This window comes from Aethalodelphis obliquidens, unplaced genomic scaffold, assembly GCF_003676395.1.
Source record: "Aethalodelphis obliquidens isolate GAN/ISIS:26980383/991018 unplaced genomic scaffold, ASM367639v1 scaffold7, whole genome shotgun sequence".
Taxonomy (NCBI): domain Eukaryota; kingdom Metazoa; phylum Chordata; class Mammalia; order Artiodactyla; family Delphinidae; genus Aethalodelphis; species Aethalodelphis obliquidens.
Genome location: NW_020837951.1, coordinates 67,359,669 through 67,373,484, shown reverse-complemented (window position 1 = coordinate 67,373,484; position 13,816 = coordinate 67,359,669). Strand labels below are relative to the sequence as shown.

Genomic DNA, 13,816 nt, shown 5'->3' with positions numbered 1-13,816 from the left:
AGGATACTTTGCCATACATGGCTGCTAACATAAAGGGTTATTTATCTGAAGGCTATTTATGTTTTAAATCGATACGTAAAGCCTTAAACATAAAGAAGAGACTCTAATAATAACATTTTCAGCACCATCTGTTGGGTGGGAGGGACAGGATAAGAAGGATGGAGGGGAGAGAGCGCACTTATTAGGGTCGAAGCATTTTGCTATGGAAAAAATTTGACCCTATAGTCCTTATACTCATTTATTCAATAAGCACTTAATAAGCACCTACTTCGTGTCAGACGGTACGCTAGGCGCTAGATGGATAGAGAGGAGGATTAAGACATAAAGCTGAGAGCAAGGACTTTAAAATCTAGTCCTCTTCCATACAGATGGCCAACAGGCACATGAAAAGATGGTCAATATCACTCATTCTAAAAGGCAAACCAAAACTACAGTGGGGTACCACCTCACACTGGTCAGAATGGCCACCATTATAGAGTCTACAAATAATAGATACTGGAGAGGGTGTGGAGAAAAGGGAACCCTCCTACACTGTTGGTGGGAATGTAAATTGGTGCAGCCACTATGGAGAACAGTCTGGAGGTTCCTTAAAAAACTAAACATAGAGTTACCACAGGATCCAACAATCCCGCTCCTGAGCATGTATCTGGAGAAAACTCGAATTCGAAAAGATAGATAACCCCCAATGTTCATAGCAGGACTATTTATGATAGCCAAGACAAGGAAGCAACCTAAATGTCCACTGACAGATGAATGGATAAAGAAGATGTGGTACATATATACAATGGAATATTACTTGCCATATAAAAGAATGAAATGATGCTATTTGCAGCAACAGGGGTGGACCTAGAGACTATCATACTAAATGAAGTTAAGTCAGCCAAAAACAAATATCATATGATGTCACCTATGTGTGGAATCTAAAAAGCGATACAAACAAATTACAGAACAGAAATAGACTCACAGACATAGAAGACAAACTAATGGTTACCAAAGGAGGAATGGGGGGGCAGGGATAAATTGGGAGCTTGGGATTAATATATACACACTACTATATAGAAAATAGAGATACACACTACTATATATAAAATAAACAACAAGGACCTATACTCAAATCTTGTAATAACCTATAATGGAAAAGACTCTGGAAAAGAATACGTATATATATGTGTGTGTGTGTGTATATATATATGTATTATATATATACATAAAACTGAATCATTTTGCTATACACTTGAAACTAACATAACATTGTAAAGTGACTATACTTCAATAAAAAATTAAATCTGCATTAAAAAAATCTAGTCCTCTCCAAGAGACTACTATTTTTTTATGTGTCCTAAAAAATGCAGGCAGTCCATGTGCACACACAAATTGGTACAATCAAAATACATCGTGTTTGAGAACACGGCCTTCCTGCTGTGAATAGCCAGGCATGAGAATATACCTGCCTGAACCTGGTGAAAGTTGGACATGTGCTTCTGATACCAGCTCTGTCGATCACACAGAGGAAATCAGAAGGTGAGTTTCATCTCAGAAAGATTGCCCAGATAGGACATTCCCTCTAGCGTCTGTGGTATTCTCTGTGTGATCTGATATCACACACAAGAAGAAAAGCAGCTTCCTTTGGTGTTCAGTAGGACAAATAACTTCCTGGAAAAGCTACTTCTCTTAACCAGTGCCACCTCTTAGAGACATAGGCCCAGTGACCAAGACTCAGAACATCATTTCTGTATATTCCACAGAAAATGCTATGGTTTTTTTTAAACTGGCAGCCCATCAGGGAATACAGGGATCACTGTCAATGTGCAGGGAACACTGATCCACGTACAATAAGAATTGTGAATTAAAGGTTTAAATGAGTCCCAAATGAATAGAAGGTGCTTGGGAAAACGACACACTGCCACGCCCCTACTAATACATTTTCTCTTTCATACACATCTGACATCAACATTCCGAAGGAGGGATCTTCCCCGATGTCAGACTGAAATATTCCACAGGAGACGCACCTCTATACACTTCTCATTTTTAAGATGAAACTCTGTTTTGGCTCTTGGATGGGAGGTAAAGAGAGTGAGTCACATCAGGCCACTTTGGTCCCCTTTGTTGTTTCAATTAGCATCATTCTACAAACACTCAGCTACGTATAGTTAGCCCAAGAAAACCATGCCTGCGCGCAGTAAGACATCCAGCCTGTCAGTCTGACGGTTCGCTGGTGGACATTAAAGCACTGAGTTGACCTGGAGCAAATGCAATAACGTTAAGCCCAAAAGAGTCCTTGTCCTGGAGACAATAAAAAGGTTGTAAATTAAGCTTATCTAATTTAACCGTAATCAGTACTTGGAGGGTGGGAAGTAACGTCTTGTGTCCTACTCCTTCTGCTGCCCCAGGAAGGGAGGGGTTTAGGGGTTGTAAGTCCCAGAAGATGCGCAGTCTGTCCCAGCTACTGACTCCTCGGCCATGCCTCAGCTCATCACAGCATTTGGATGTCATTACACCACTGGAATGTGGTTAGAAAGACCCTCATGCTTGTTTTTAAAGTGACGGTAAATAAGTAGAACAGAAATGATTTCAATCATCAGCACAAAGCAGTAGTAACAGCAGTCCAACGCTCCTGCCTACAGAGCCGTGAAGAGTTATGGGATTACTGGAGCAGGACGTGGTGACCTCAGATTATCTCGCGCAGCTAATTTATTTTGCAGATACGGAAACAGAAGGGGCAGACGTCTTGCCCAATGTCACACAGCTAGTGGGTGGCCGAGCTAGGATGAGAGGCCAGGCTTCCTGACCTGCCAGCCAAGGCCCTTGCAGGCTGTCCCTGCTGTACGTCTTCTGCTGCTTCCTATTAAGAAGACTGCAGTCAAATGGAGGGGTTTGGATCCCTTGCCCATGCAGCAAGGTCTTAGACTCACTGATAAAGTGAGGTCGGGACAGAGATGTGCACAGGGAGAGAAAAAGAGGTGTCTCAATATTCTATGCACTGGATCTAGGTTTTTCTTGGCCCAGCTCTTGACTCTATTTTACGCTGTTACTCCCATGGGTGGGGTAGTGCCCCCAGCAGTGGCTAACTGATTTTCTGGTTGCCTTGGAGAATACGGCACTAGTGGCCCTCGTCATTTCTGCACTTGCAGAGGGAAGCCAGGCCCACCCTTCAGACTAATATACAGAATAACTCTGGTGATGAGCAGGAGAGTGTCACTGTGGGATGGTGCCCTGAGATGATCCGAGGAGGCCTGCAGTCTGTATCCTCTAAGTCCCCGAGAAAGGCATCTAGTCGGCTGCGAAGTAAGACAGGCAGCATTAGCCCGACCAGAAAACTATCGTTAATTCCTGTAGGCAACACATTGCTTCTCGCATGATACCTTGCAGAAACAGAAGAAATATCCCTCAGAAATAGCAACGCTCTCCGTATGTAGGACATGATCCGGGAACATTCTTCAGCCCATCAGCAGACTTGAAAGTCTGGCTTTGCTTCTTTAAGTGTCTCCCCTTTGAAACCAGAATCATAGATGAGATGGGAGACTTGCTCCAAACACGTGTATGAAGGAAATTCTCTCAAGACCCCATAACATTGCGTAGGCTGAAGCAGTGACTGGATTGATGAACTAAGGCTCAAGGTTGGATAATAATGAGACCCAGGCAGGGCTGAACAATGATATGCTCTAATTGATTTTATGCATGTGGAATGACAGACGCACACCCCCGATCATGCTATAATGAATCCGCATGCTGTGTGTGCATATAGATTTCATGGTGGGTCAGTTATACCACCCAGATCCTTCAGTTCCTGCAATCCGCAAGCCAATCTGTTACCAGGGTGGGAGGGCTCGGGGCACAGGCTGAAAGGTGGCAGAGACCGTAAAGCCTGTAGTCAGTTCTCATTCCCTCCAGGAGAAAGCAGCAGTGGGGCCCGTGCACATACCAGCCACACCACGGGGCTTTGCTTCAGTGCACGGAGCATGAGCTTCTGCACCCTGGACCACTGGGCTGGAATTCCGAAGCCCTGGTTTCAATTAAATTCAAGTGGATTTGACTAAAAGTTTGAACTGACGCTAACTGGTTTTCAAAACACTGGGTAACAATAAGCGTTCTGGTCTTGCCCATGGACAGACGTACCCCGTTCTGAACATGCTCCTGGGCAGCAGGGCGGCCAGTGCGCCTCTTACCTTGCTGGGCAGGGATCCAAACTGCAGGATTTCAGGAGCTGGGGCGGCCGCTGGCTGGTCACGCACAGGTTTTCATCCACGGGCTCCCGTGTCTGTTTGTTCAGGCAGATCACCACCGCCTCCTGGACACCTGTGTACAGATCACACTGTCAAGGCCAGAGTGGGCGTGTGGGCGGTGAGCAAGTGTAGACGGGGCAGCTGGTGGGAGGTCTCTGCGACTGGGAGGACTCGCTGCGTGTCAGGCAGTTGAGAGTCCGGGACTGCCCATCTCGTCAGGCATCGAGCCGTCTGAAGAAAGCACTCAGAAGTTTGTGCCCCTTAAGGAGGGCAACTCCGCCAAAGTGGGGAGGCTGCTCCCAGCACTGCTGAAACGCTTAAAAAGATGCCACCCGGCTATGCAGCTGCCAGTGCTGAAACAGGATAATTTAAAGCAGAAGGAGAGCAGGTTGACCAAAGTAATGACCCCAAGACCTTCACACATTGTATTCTAATCAACAGGAGATGACGGCATTTGGAAGGCAGGCCCAGAGCCGTGTTTGAATGTCCAGCATTCTGTAAATTGCTGTGCTCCTGGGGCCTTGCATCTAGGGCTTTGCTGGTTTCCTTCTGATTCGGGTTCATTTCTTTAGTGACCTAGAGCAGCTTGGCAAGTTGGAACAACGAAAGAGAACAAGATGCCTAATGACGAGTGACATCCATGGAAGCCAATGTTCCCACTGTCACCCACATGCCCCTAACTACAGACCTAGTAAAACAGGGGTTTGAGGAGCGACTGGCGTACAGTTACTTGGCTCTTCCAAGGTGGGGTGTAGGATCTCTCATGGAAGCTTTCATGGGACAGGGACACATGTAACCATGTCTCCAGATATAATGGACATCCTTGTCTTGTTTCTGATCTTAGAGGAAAAGCTTTCAGTTTTTCACCGTTTTGTATGATGTTAGCTGTGGGCTTGTCATATACGGCCTTTATTATGTTGAGGTACATTCCCTCTATACTCGCTTTGTTGAGAGTTTTTATCATGAATGGACCTTTAATTTGGTCAAATGAATTGAATATCGTTAAATTATATTAAATTTAATGTAATATCCAGACATTTCATCCCGCTTCCCAGTCATAAAAGCAGTAGCAAAAAATCCTCTGAGTGAACATGATTAGCCAAGTATTGAGGCTAGGATCCTGACATGCCCTATTCAATCCTCTCAACAACTCCATGAGGCAAGCACCGCTTTTATCCCCATTTTACAGATAAGGAAACTGAGGCTTAGAAGGGTGAAAAAACTTGTCGAGGTCATACAGTTGATAAACGGTGAAACTGTAGTGGCTGTGCCTTAGCACTGGAGCGTTAATGACTGACAACGCTAACATTCAAAAATACTAAGAGGATGTTACATCTGCTGGAGATCTTCAGGAATAAACTAGACATTTGTCTGGAATCATCTCAGCAGAATTCAGTTTAAAGAAGAAGAGAGACGGGACATTCCTGATAATTTGCTTTCAGTCACTCATAGCTATATATATAAAGATATGTACATCTAAATGTACCTATGTGTTGCTAAATATTTGTATGCAGTTATAGCAGAGTATGTGACAATCCATATACTAGTTTTATATATAAATACACATACATTTTCTTTTTAAAATCTTCTGCATTGCTTCATCAGATAGTACCTAATATAGTACGACAGACCTATCACTTCTCAGCCCTGTCGCTTCCCTCCTCCTACCTACCCTGTGTTTCCCCAAGAAGTTATCACCCCAATCAACAGGCTAATGCTTTCCAAGGTGACGTCACACTGACTTCGAGAGGTCACTCAGCAAGCCACCATTTAAAAAGTGACATTTTAAAGCCTGAATCACAATCGCCTTTCTTTTTTCCTAGGAAGTCTGACAAATCAAACACTAAAAAAAAAAAAAAAAAAAAAAATCAGTCACAATATTTTCCCTGTCAGCTTTCTTTTTTCTAAGCCTTTTACGAGCTTCAAAAATTTAATTTAAATATATCACGGCCAGTTCAGGGTGAAGCATTTGAGATTTATGCTAGACATTCAAGATATTCCATCATATTCTGGAATGCTGACTCCAGGGTGTCCTCCTGGTTGCAGCTGGAGTGAGCCACTTGAAATTCATAGTATGATGATATAGCAAAACACTTCACAAGAAATTGTTGATACCTTCATGGATACTTCCCACCAGAACTGTCTGGCATTATTAAGGTCATGATGACAAGGCGCTAGATGAGGCCAACTGTTCCATACAGAATCTAGAGCTGTGATTCTGGTTGAAATTAAGGTTTCAATTCATTTGTCTACCTGGTAGTATTCCAGAGATTCTAAATGTTACTCTAAAATAAAATATGTTTTGGCTTTAGTCAGCTATTGAAGAGCTTATGAATTTGAGTTGGCAATCCCCGAGGCAGGAAGTGACCACAGGGCTTTTGTCACCTGCCTTACTTGAAAAGGCTGGCTTGGGGCAGGGCATGTATTGGGGGTGTATGAGTAATGTGACCTGTTTCCACTTTGTGAAATCCTTGTTTACAGAACTGAGGTCCTTTCAGGACTGCATGGAATGGGACTGCAAGGGTTAAAGTTTCTAAAATGACATCAGTAATCTTCTGAGATACACAGAACACATTCACATGACCCCAGCCAATAATCCTAGCTCAGGATAAAAGTCACCTTCGGGTTGGTTAAATGCTGAGATTAAGAAGCATTCTAGAGTTACTACCTTCTAATCTAACGTCTTCTAGAAGGATGCCCTCGGCCTCCGCAACACTGCATTCAGGGTCTGTTGTCATAGCATTCCTAGATGGGGGGGGTGAGGGAGGCTAAGGGCAGAGCTCCGTCGTAATGAAGGAGGATCTGGGACCAGCCCTGTGGTCAACACACAAGAAATTTTTGTGGCATTAATGAATGAGATGCCTAAAGGGCAGGGCATTCCAAAGCAGAGCGTGCAATCTGGGCCAAGGGACGGTGGGAAGGAATGGGGGCCTGGAGGAAGCAACGTGGCGTGAGGGAGCAGCCCTGGCATGGGGGTGTGGGAAGCTGGAGAGGGAAGACGTGTGAAGACTTCACCTGTCAGTTCACAGTATACTGGACTCAGGGCAGTCGGGCCGGGATGTGAGAAGTTAGCTCATCAAGTCTGTGCTACTTCCGGAATGGGCTAATTTTTGCACTGAGAAGGACGTTCTAAACCAACACAGAACACACGTGTATGTATGGTCCTTTCCGATTCTGAGTTTTCCTTTCTTGACAGAAGCAAAAGGAGAGGACTCATAAGGAAAAGGGAGCAAGATGCACAGGATTTCACCTTTTATACTTGCTGAAATCAATTTCAAGTTTTCCTTCGGCTAGATTTTTTTTTTTTTTTTTTGCGGTACGCGGGCCTCTCACAGTTGTGGCCTCTCCCGTTGCGGAGCACAGGCTCCGGACGCACAGGCTCAGCAGCCATGGCTCATGGGCCTAGCCTCTCCGCAGCATGTGGGATCTTCCCGGACCGGGGCACGAACCCGCGTCCCCTGCATCGGCAGGCGGACTCTCAACCACTGCGCCACCAGGGAAGCCCCTTCGGCTAGATTTTAACGTCGATTTTACCATCTAGGAGGTCAATAAAGCTGTTCAGGTTCAAATCTACTCTCCTTGACTACACCTATCCGTTCACATATGGAAAATTAAAATATACCCAGGAGATGTTAGTGAGACAACAGGACACAGATCTGAACAGGTTAGGCTCACTTTCAATCTTCCAGAAAATGGGATTTTCGGTGTTTATATCTCCCAGAATAGCAAAATTGTTACATGATATTTGATGACAGCTTGGGGAAACGCAGCCACCAACTACAGCCTAAATTACTAACTAGCTCCTTCTGGTTGCTACCTCTGCTAGGTGAAAGGTTACTTTTGTGTCTATCCAATTTCATCTCTTGAGGTTGCAAAAACAATAAAATTAGCTAGACTGGTCTTATAACCCCAAATTGATTTAAAATCTCTGTGTTAATCCTGCAGATTTTTGATTGGCTTCAGCAGGAATGATTAAAAATATCTTCAACCTTGTGGGTTATATCTTAGTGAAAGATCAAAGTTGGTAGTACCATAAAATGTTACTGCCAAACAATGACTTCAAAATATACATATCCCGTATACCAAAATGATTTTTTAGTGTGTTTGGGCATCATATGCACCATGGGACCCGAGCATATTTTCACCACTTTGGAATTTTCAACTTTTAACATTTTAGGCATAGATATATTACCTTGGCACAGTGACACAACTGTAGGTAAGTGTGCACAGTTGTCGACAGATAAAGACCTAACTGGATATAAATGATGTACACTTTCTGTTATACAAAGATGCTCAGTTCCTACAAGCCGACATCGTTTGTGTATGAAATATACAAATCTTATTTCCAGATCAATAGCTTCTGAAAACCTTTTAAATGAAAGACATTCCACATACTCTCTACGCTTTGAATTTTATACCCCTGGTTGATCAGCAGCATGGTTAGAATCTTAAAGACAAAGGTATCTGGTCATTTATATATTCCATTACAGCATCATTTTTCCCATCTGCTCATAAAGTTCATGGCTTGACTTATAGCTGAGAATCATAACTGAGAGATCGTAAATAATCTTATTCAAAGCACATTCATTTTAGACTAAAGATCATGATTGTTCAATTCAGGTGATCATGGAAATTGGGGATATGATCATGGAAAGTGGAGATAAATACACACCATCTGAACTCTTGAGTCATTCACTATGTCGGAAAGAAGCAACTGTAGCCACTGCTGTGTCCTTTCCACCTGGCCTCTGAGCTCCTGCTGGGGCTCAGAGATCACCAAAGCTTATTTAATACTTCTCCCTCATTAAGCATGGAAGAAAAGATGTCCTCATTGTGAGTGGAGGGCACCACAGGACATGGATTAGCGGAGTTCCAAGAAACTGTCTTCCAGAATCAGATGGAAAATTCTAGGTTTTAAAATAATAGGCTCTCCATGAAAACACTTAAGAACTCCATGGTTTGAAATTGGAAGGCTTAGAAACAAAACGAGAACCTCAAGGTCAAGACTATTAAATGCTTATGAAGCGACCTAATGGAGAAAATTGATTTCTCTGCTCGTACTTGTTCCATTCCTTTTCAACTACGCATGAACAATTTGGGCACATGTATTCTGACATTCCCAGTAATGAGAAAAGATGCTTTCATAAAAGAGTTTCCAAAATGTCATGGTTTAGAAAACAGTTTGGGGAAATAATTTTAATACAGATATTTTTATACCAATTAAGTAAGAAACTTTGCTGGGAATGCAGATCCTTAATGTGACAACTGGGGTTACTGATAGCCAGTGACAGGGATTTGATGGGAAGTCAGCTAGCGTTTCCTCACCTATCAAAATCTCTCTTGGGAGTAGACACGGGAGACAGTGTCGACATGCATCTAATGCATTTTCTACAGTGGTACAAAAGATCGTAATCTTAAAGAATTAATTGTTGATTTAAAATGCCTTCTTCTCCCACTACAGTTCCATTACTAACACCTGAAATAGAAAAATCACTGAATCCGTTATCACCATGAACTAGACCTAAGAGAACCAGGTCAATATACATGGAAACATTGAACATTATTTAAATAATATTCATTCAATGAGAAAGCTTCAGGAACTCTCTAAGTGCTTAAAGAAGTGAGGTATGATGAAAAAAGACCCTTGACAGAGAAATAAACAGCAGGCCTAGTCCCAAATGTCACTCACTAGCTGTGTGATCTTGAAAAAGTCACTCAGCTTCTCTGTATCTCAGTTTTCTCATCTATAAAATGGCAGTGGGGTCAGGATTCTTTACATTCTTTCCAGTTCTAGGTAACCACAGTGTTATCATTGCCCTTATACACCCTTTCCCTTTGTCAATAGATATTACTTTGGGAATCAGCTGAGTAAATCAGATTGGCTGTACCCTGTCCTTGGGAACAGCAGTCTGCTTGTCATCTTGGGTCTTGGTTCATACCACATGCGCAGAGGCAAGGGCATAGATAAATAAAAGTAAATGTTGAGAGCGTTGCCAGGTCAGTGTCAACTTTGTTCCTCAGTCAGATACGCTAAGATATATTGCAAAACGTCAGAATGCCAACTAAAAGTAAAAGCATTACTTGTGATGGCTACTCATAGCTGACAGGCTAAAAGCTGCTCAAGCCCAAAGAGAAATACATCTGTGTTTCATTCAGGCCGCTTTACATTTAGAATGGCTTCCTCCCCCTACCTATCATTCTTGGACTAGAGGCAATCACGTGACACAGTTGCAAGCAGAGAGAGAAGTTACAGAAAAAGGACAAGACGGTGGCGAGGATCTGAGCCAGATCCCCCTTCTTACCTCCTCCACATGACTCGGAGCACTTGGTGAAGCCCTCATACTCCCAGTCGTAGAGCTGGTCAAAATCCTGCAGGCCACCGAAGAGGCCACCTGTCTCTTCCGGGTTAAACTCAGGGACCTCCCCATTGCAGGGTCCTGCGTAGCAGGGGCGCTGCGATGCCGGCTTGGGCCCTTCACATTCGTCAACGGGCAGGTCGGCCACGGACTGAGAGAAAGACAGGAGCACCTGGCACCGGACTATTCGCACCTGGGTCCCCACACCACAGGTGACCGTGCAGGCCGACCAGGCCTCTGGGATGAACCTGCAGTCCGCAAGCAAACAAGAGGACAGGATGAGAAGCCCCAAGCAGGAGACCGCGGGTACTGGGAGGGTCCTCATCCCACCTGCCACCGTGGCCCAGTGCCGTCCCAGGATGTGCTCAGGGCTCAGCCACCCTGTCCTGTGCTGGGCGCTTCGGTGTAGTTCATGAGCTCACTTGCCACTGTTTCTGGATTGGTTTCTTCGTGAGTGTCATATGAACCCCCAGCTGGAAGACATTCCAGTCACAGACCACCTGCTTTCTCCCTGCTTTGCACCCACAGTGGTAGCTCTTTGGAGCAGGGAACTGGTTTCTTCTCTATCGATCTAAATCCCAGCACTTGTGCCTCCTGCAGATGCCGGCTATTCTTCCAGCAGACTAGTACTAATACTAAAACCTCTAACAAAATCAGCCCTCAGAGATATTTAAGGAAGTATTTTTTTGTTTTGTTTTTAGTCTGAATTTCAGGTTCTGTAACTTTCTTTGCTTTTCTGCTCAATGTGCTTCCCAAGATTTATTTATATACAGAAAGAGAAAGAGGTTTTTTTGTAAGTTTCCAAGAATGGAGCAGAGCCTTGTTCCTCACACATTCTTTGAATTAGTCTGGACTGAAGTTCTTTTTATATCGTAGAGAAAAGCCCTGCTACAAATTTAAATCCACAGGCATGTCACAGTAAACGAGAGGGCTCTGCATTCATACGAGTTTGTTCAACAGCCTCCAGCGCCTCCCCACCGAGAAAAGCCACATTAGGGAGAACTTGGTTTTTCTCTGAGTTTCTCTAGAATGTAGGACAATATCCAAATTCCAAAAAGGCTTTCTTCCTCCCACTAATCAACAATGGCCATATCTGCAATGACCTTGAGAAGTGCCTAGAGAAAAAAAGCCCAGAGGGAACCACTAACATTTTCACAAAGTTAGTATCGTAATCTGGAGAAAGGACTTTGGAATTAAAAAAAAAAAAATTACTTTTCCATGATCCTACTGCTTTTGAACAGGGAGTCATGCTGAGGAGGCATGCAAACCTGGCTCTTTAACCTTGACTTTGGCAGAAAAGGAAAGAAGTGATAAGAAGGTTATAGCATTAAATCTCAGCAAGTGAAAATAGTTCCTATCTAGTTTAGGGAAACTGAAATTCTAACAGGAAACCAATCCAAGTTTTCAAACTGGAAGAAGCACAACGAAGATGTGGCCTGGGCCCGAGCCTGGGCTGTGTGCAGAGCAGGGGGACTGGCCCGGAGACCCAGACCCATGGTGTCTGAGGCATGGAGGGAGTCCCTTTAAGAAAGGCCTGAGCATAGCACAGGGAGATGAGCTCGGTGCTTTGTGATCGCCTGGAGGGGTGGGATAGGGAGGGTGGGAGGGAGGGAGACACAAGAGGGAAGAGATATGGCAACATATGTATATATATAACTGATTCATTTTGTTGTAAAGCAGAAACGAACACACCGTTGTAAAGCAATTATACTCCAATAAAGATGTTAAAAAAAAAAAAAAAGAAAGGCCTGAGGCTTGTTTCCTTTGAAGAGCCATCCCCTAGGGGTGAACGAAGGCCACAGACAACCTTGTCAGGAAGGTGCATGAGGGAGGAAGCATCGCCCAGACTTATTCCCAAGAAATTCTCATCACAGAGTCACCTCCCTCTCTCTTTTCTGAATTCCTAACCGTCTCCTGGCACCTAGAGAACGTGGTGGGGAAAACAGTATCCTAAAAGATTAAAATGTCTTTCCCTCTTTAAATAACGCTACCTGTAGCAGTCTTTTAGGAATATAAAACCAAAATCTGCCATCGAAATCATTTTAACCCTCTTATTACACGTTCACATCTATCTGCCTGAGTCCTGGAACAAGGATCATAACAAATACACAAGCACTGAATTTTACAACCCAGGTGTGGACAGAAAGGAAAATACATACCAAACTATTTTATGTATAAGAGAAACCTAGAAGCAAATGATAAGTCTGCCAGCTTTGACAGCAGTGATGAATAATGCTTGTTTAATAATGTGGTCCTGAATTTTGTTTTCAAATGAAGAAGATGACAAGATCTCAGAAAGAATGGCACCCTAACAGCTTTTCCCATACAGGAAGGATTATTGTTCTGTCAGCTATAATAGCCCTCTTCAGTGACTATTCCAAGAGACCAAGGCTCAAATAGCTTTCCGTAAAGGGCCAGATAGGGAAGATTTTAGTCTTTGTGGGCCATGTTTGGGAAGCTTTGCTGTTGCAATAACCTCTGTTTCCATCTTTTTCCTATATATAGAAACTTATGACAAGTAGCTAAATTGATTTGTTTACGGATTATCTCCTAGATAAAAAGTGAGTCCCAGATGAAATCTGGAACATAAAGGCTGCACAGATGAAACCCTCCGCTCTCCTTGCCTATAACATGAACCACTTTGCATTTGTTCTCTCTCCAGGACCGGGAAGATACACCAAAAGCACACTAAGTAGAAAAGGGGTGCTACCGAAGCCCCATGAACTCACTGCAATGATTAAGACTTGTTTACTTTAAAGTAGCATCTAAATGAAAAAAGTAAAGAAATATGTGTGTGAGGGTGTGTGTGTGTATTCTTGACTGTCGGGATACTTAGGGTTAATCTACTTTATGTCTCCCAAGTGAGAACCTTATCAAGTGTCAAACAGCCTTACTGGCTTATCTCCCAACCCACTATCCTTAGGTCTTCATCAAGTTCACACCAATTAAGAACAATTTGGTCTTTAAGTGGTGCTGTCTTTTGGCAGTCATCTTAATATCTCTAGTGCATACACTGGATGATTTACTATTCTCTCTCACCGAAGGCAGGAGATTGTATTTCAAAAGGAAAATATCTAATAGTGCAAACGGCCAAATGAATAATAACTGTTTTTCATGTGAAACCTTCCCCCATATCCCTAGATCTCCCAACTCTGTATTTACTATCTTGAGCTTTCTGGCCACAAGTGGGAGGAAGCAAGGTCAGTGAGAGGGCAGTCATATGAGCTAGGAGGTTTA

At 43.5% G+C, this 13,816-nt stretch overlaps 1 protein-coding gene across 2 annotated transcripts in view; it reads right to left on the bottom strand.

The window, feature by feature from the left end:
- Positions 1-13,816, bottom strand: part of ADAMTSL1 (ADAMTS like 1) — a 470,361-nt gene that overhangs the window by 225,916 nt on the left and 230,629 nt on the right. For both annotated transcript variants that reach the window (XM_027105928.1, XM_027105929.1), the window contains 2 exons: positions 10,526-10,827; positions 4,167-4,296 (listed from right to left, as the gene is read on the bottom strand). In XM_027105928.1, coding sequence (XP_026961729.1) covers positions 4,167-4,296; positions 10,526-10,827 — 432 coding nt within the window. The remainder of the gene's footprint in view (positions 1-4,166; positions 4,297-10,525; positions 10,828-13,816) is intronic.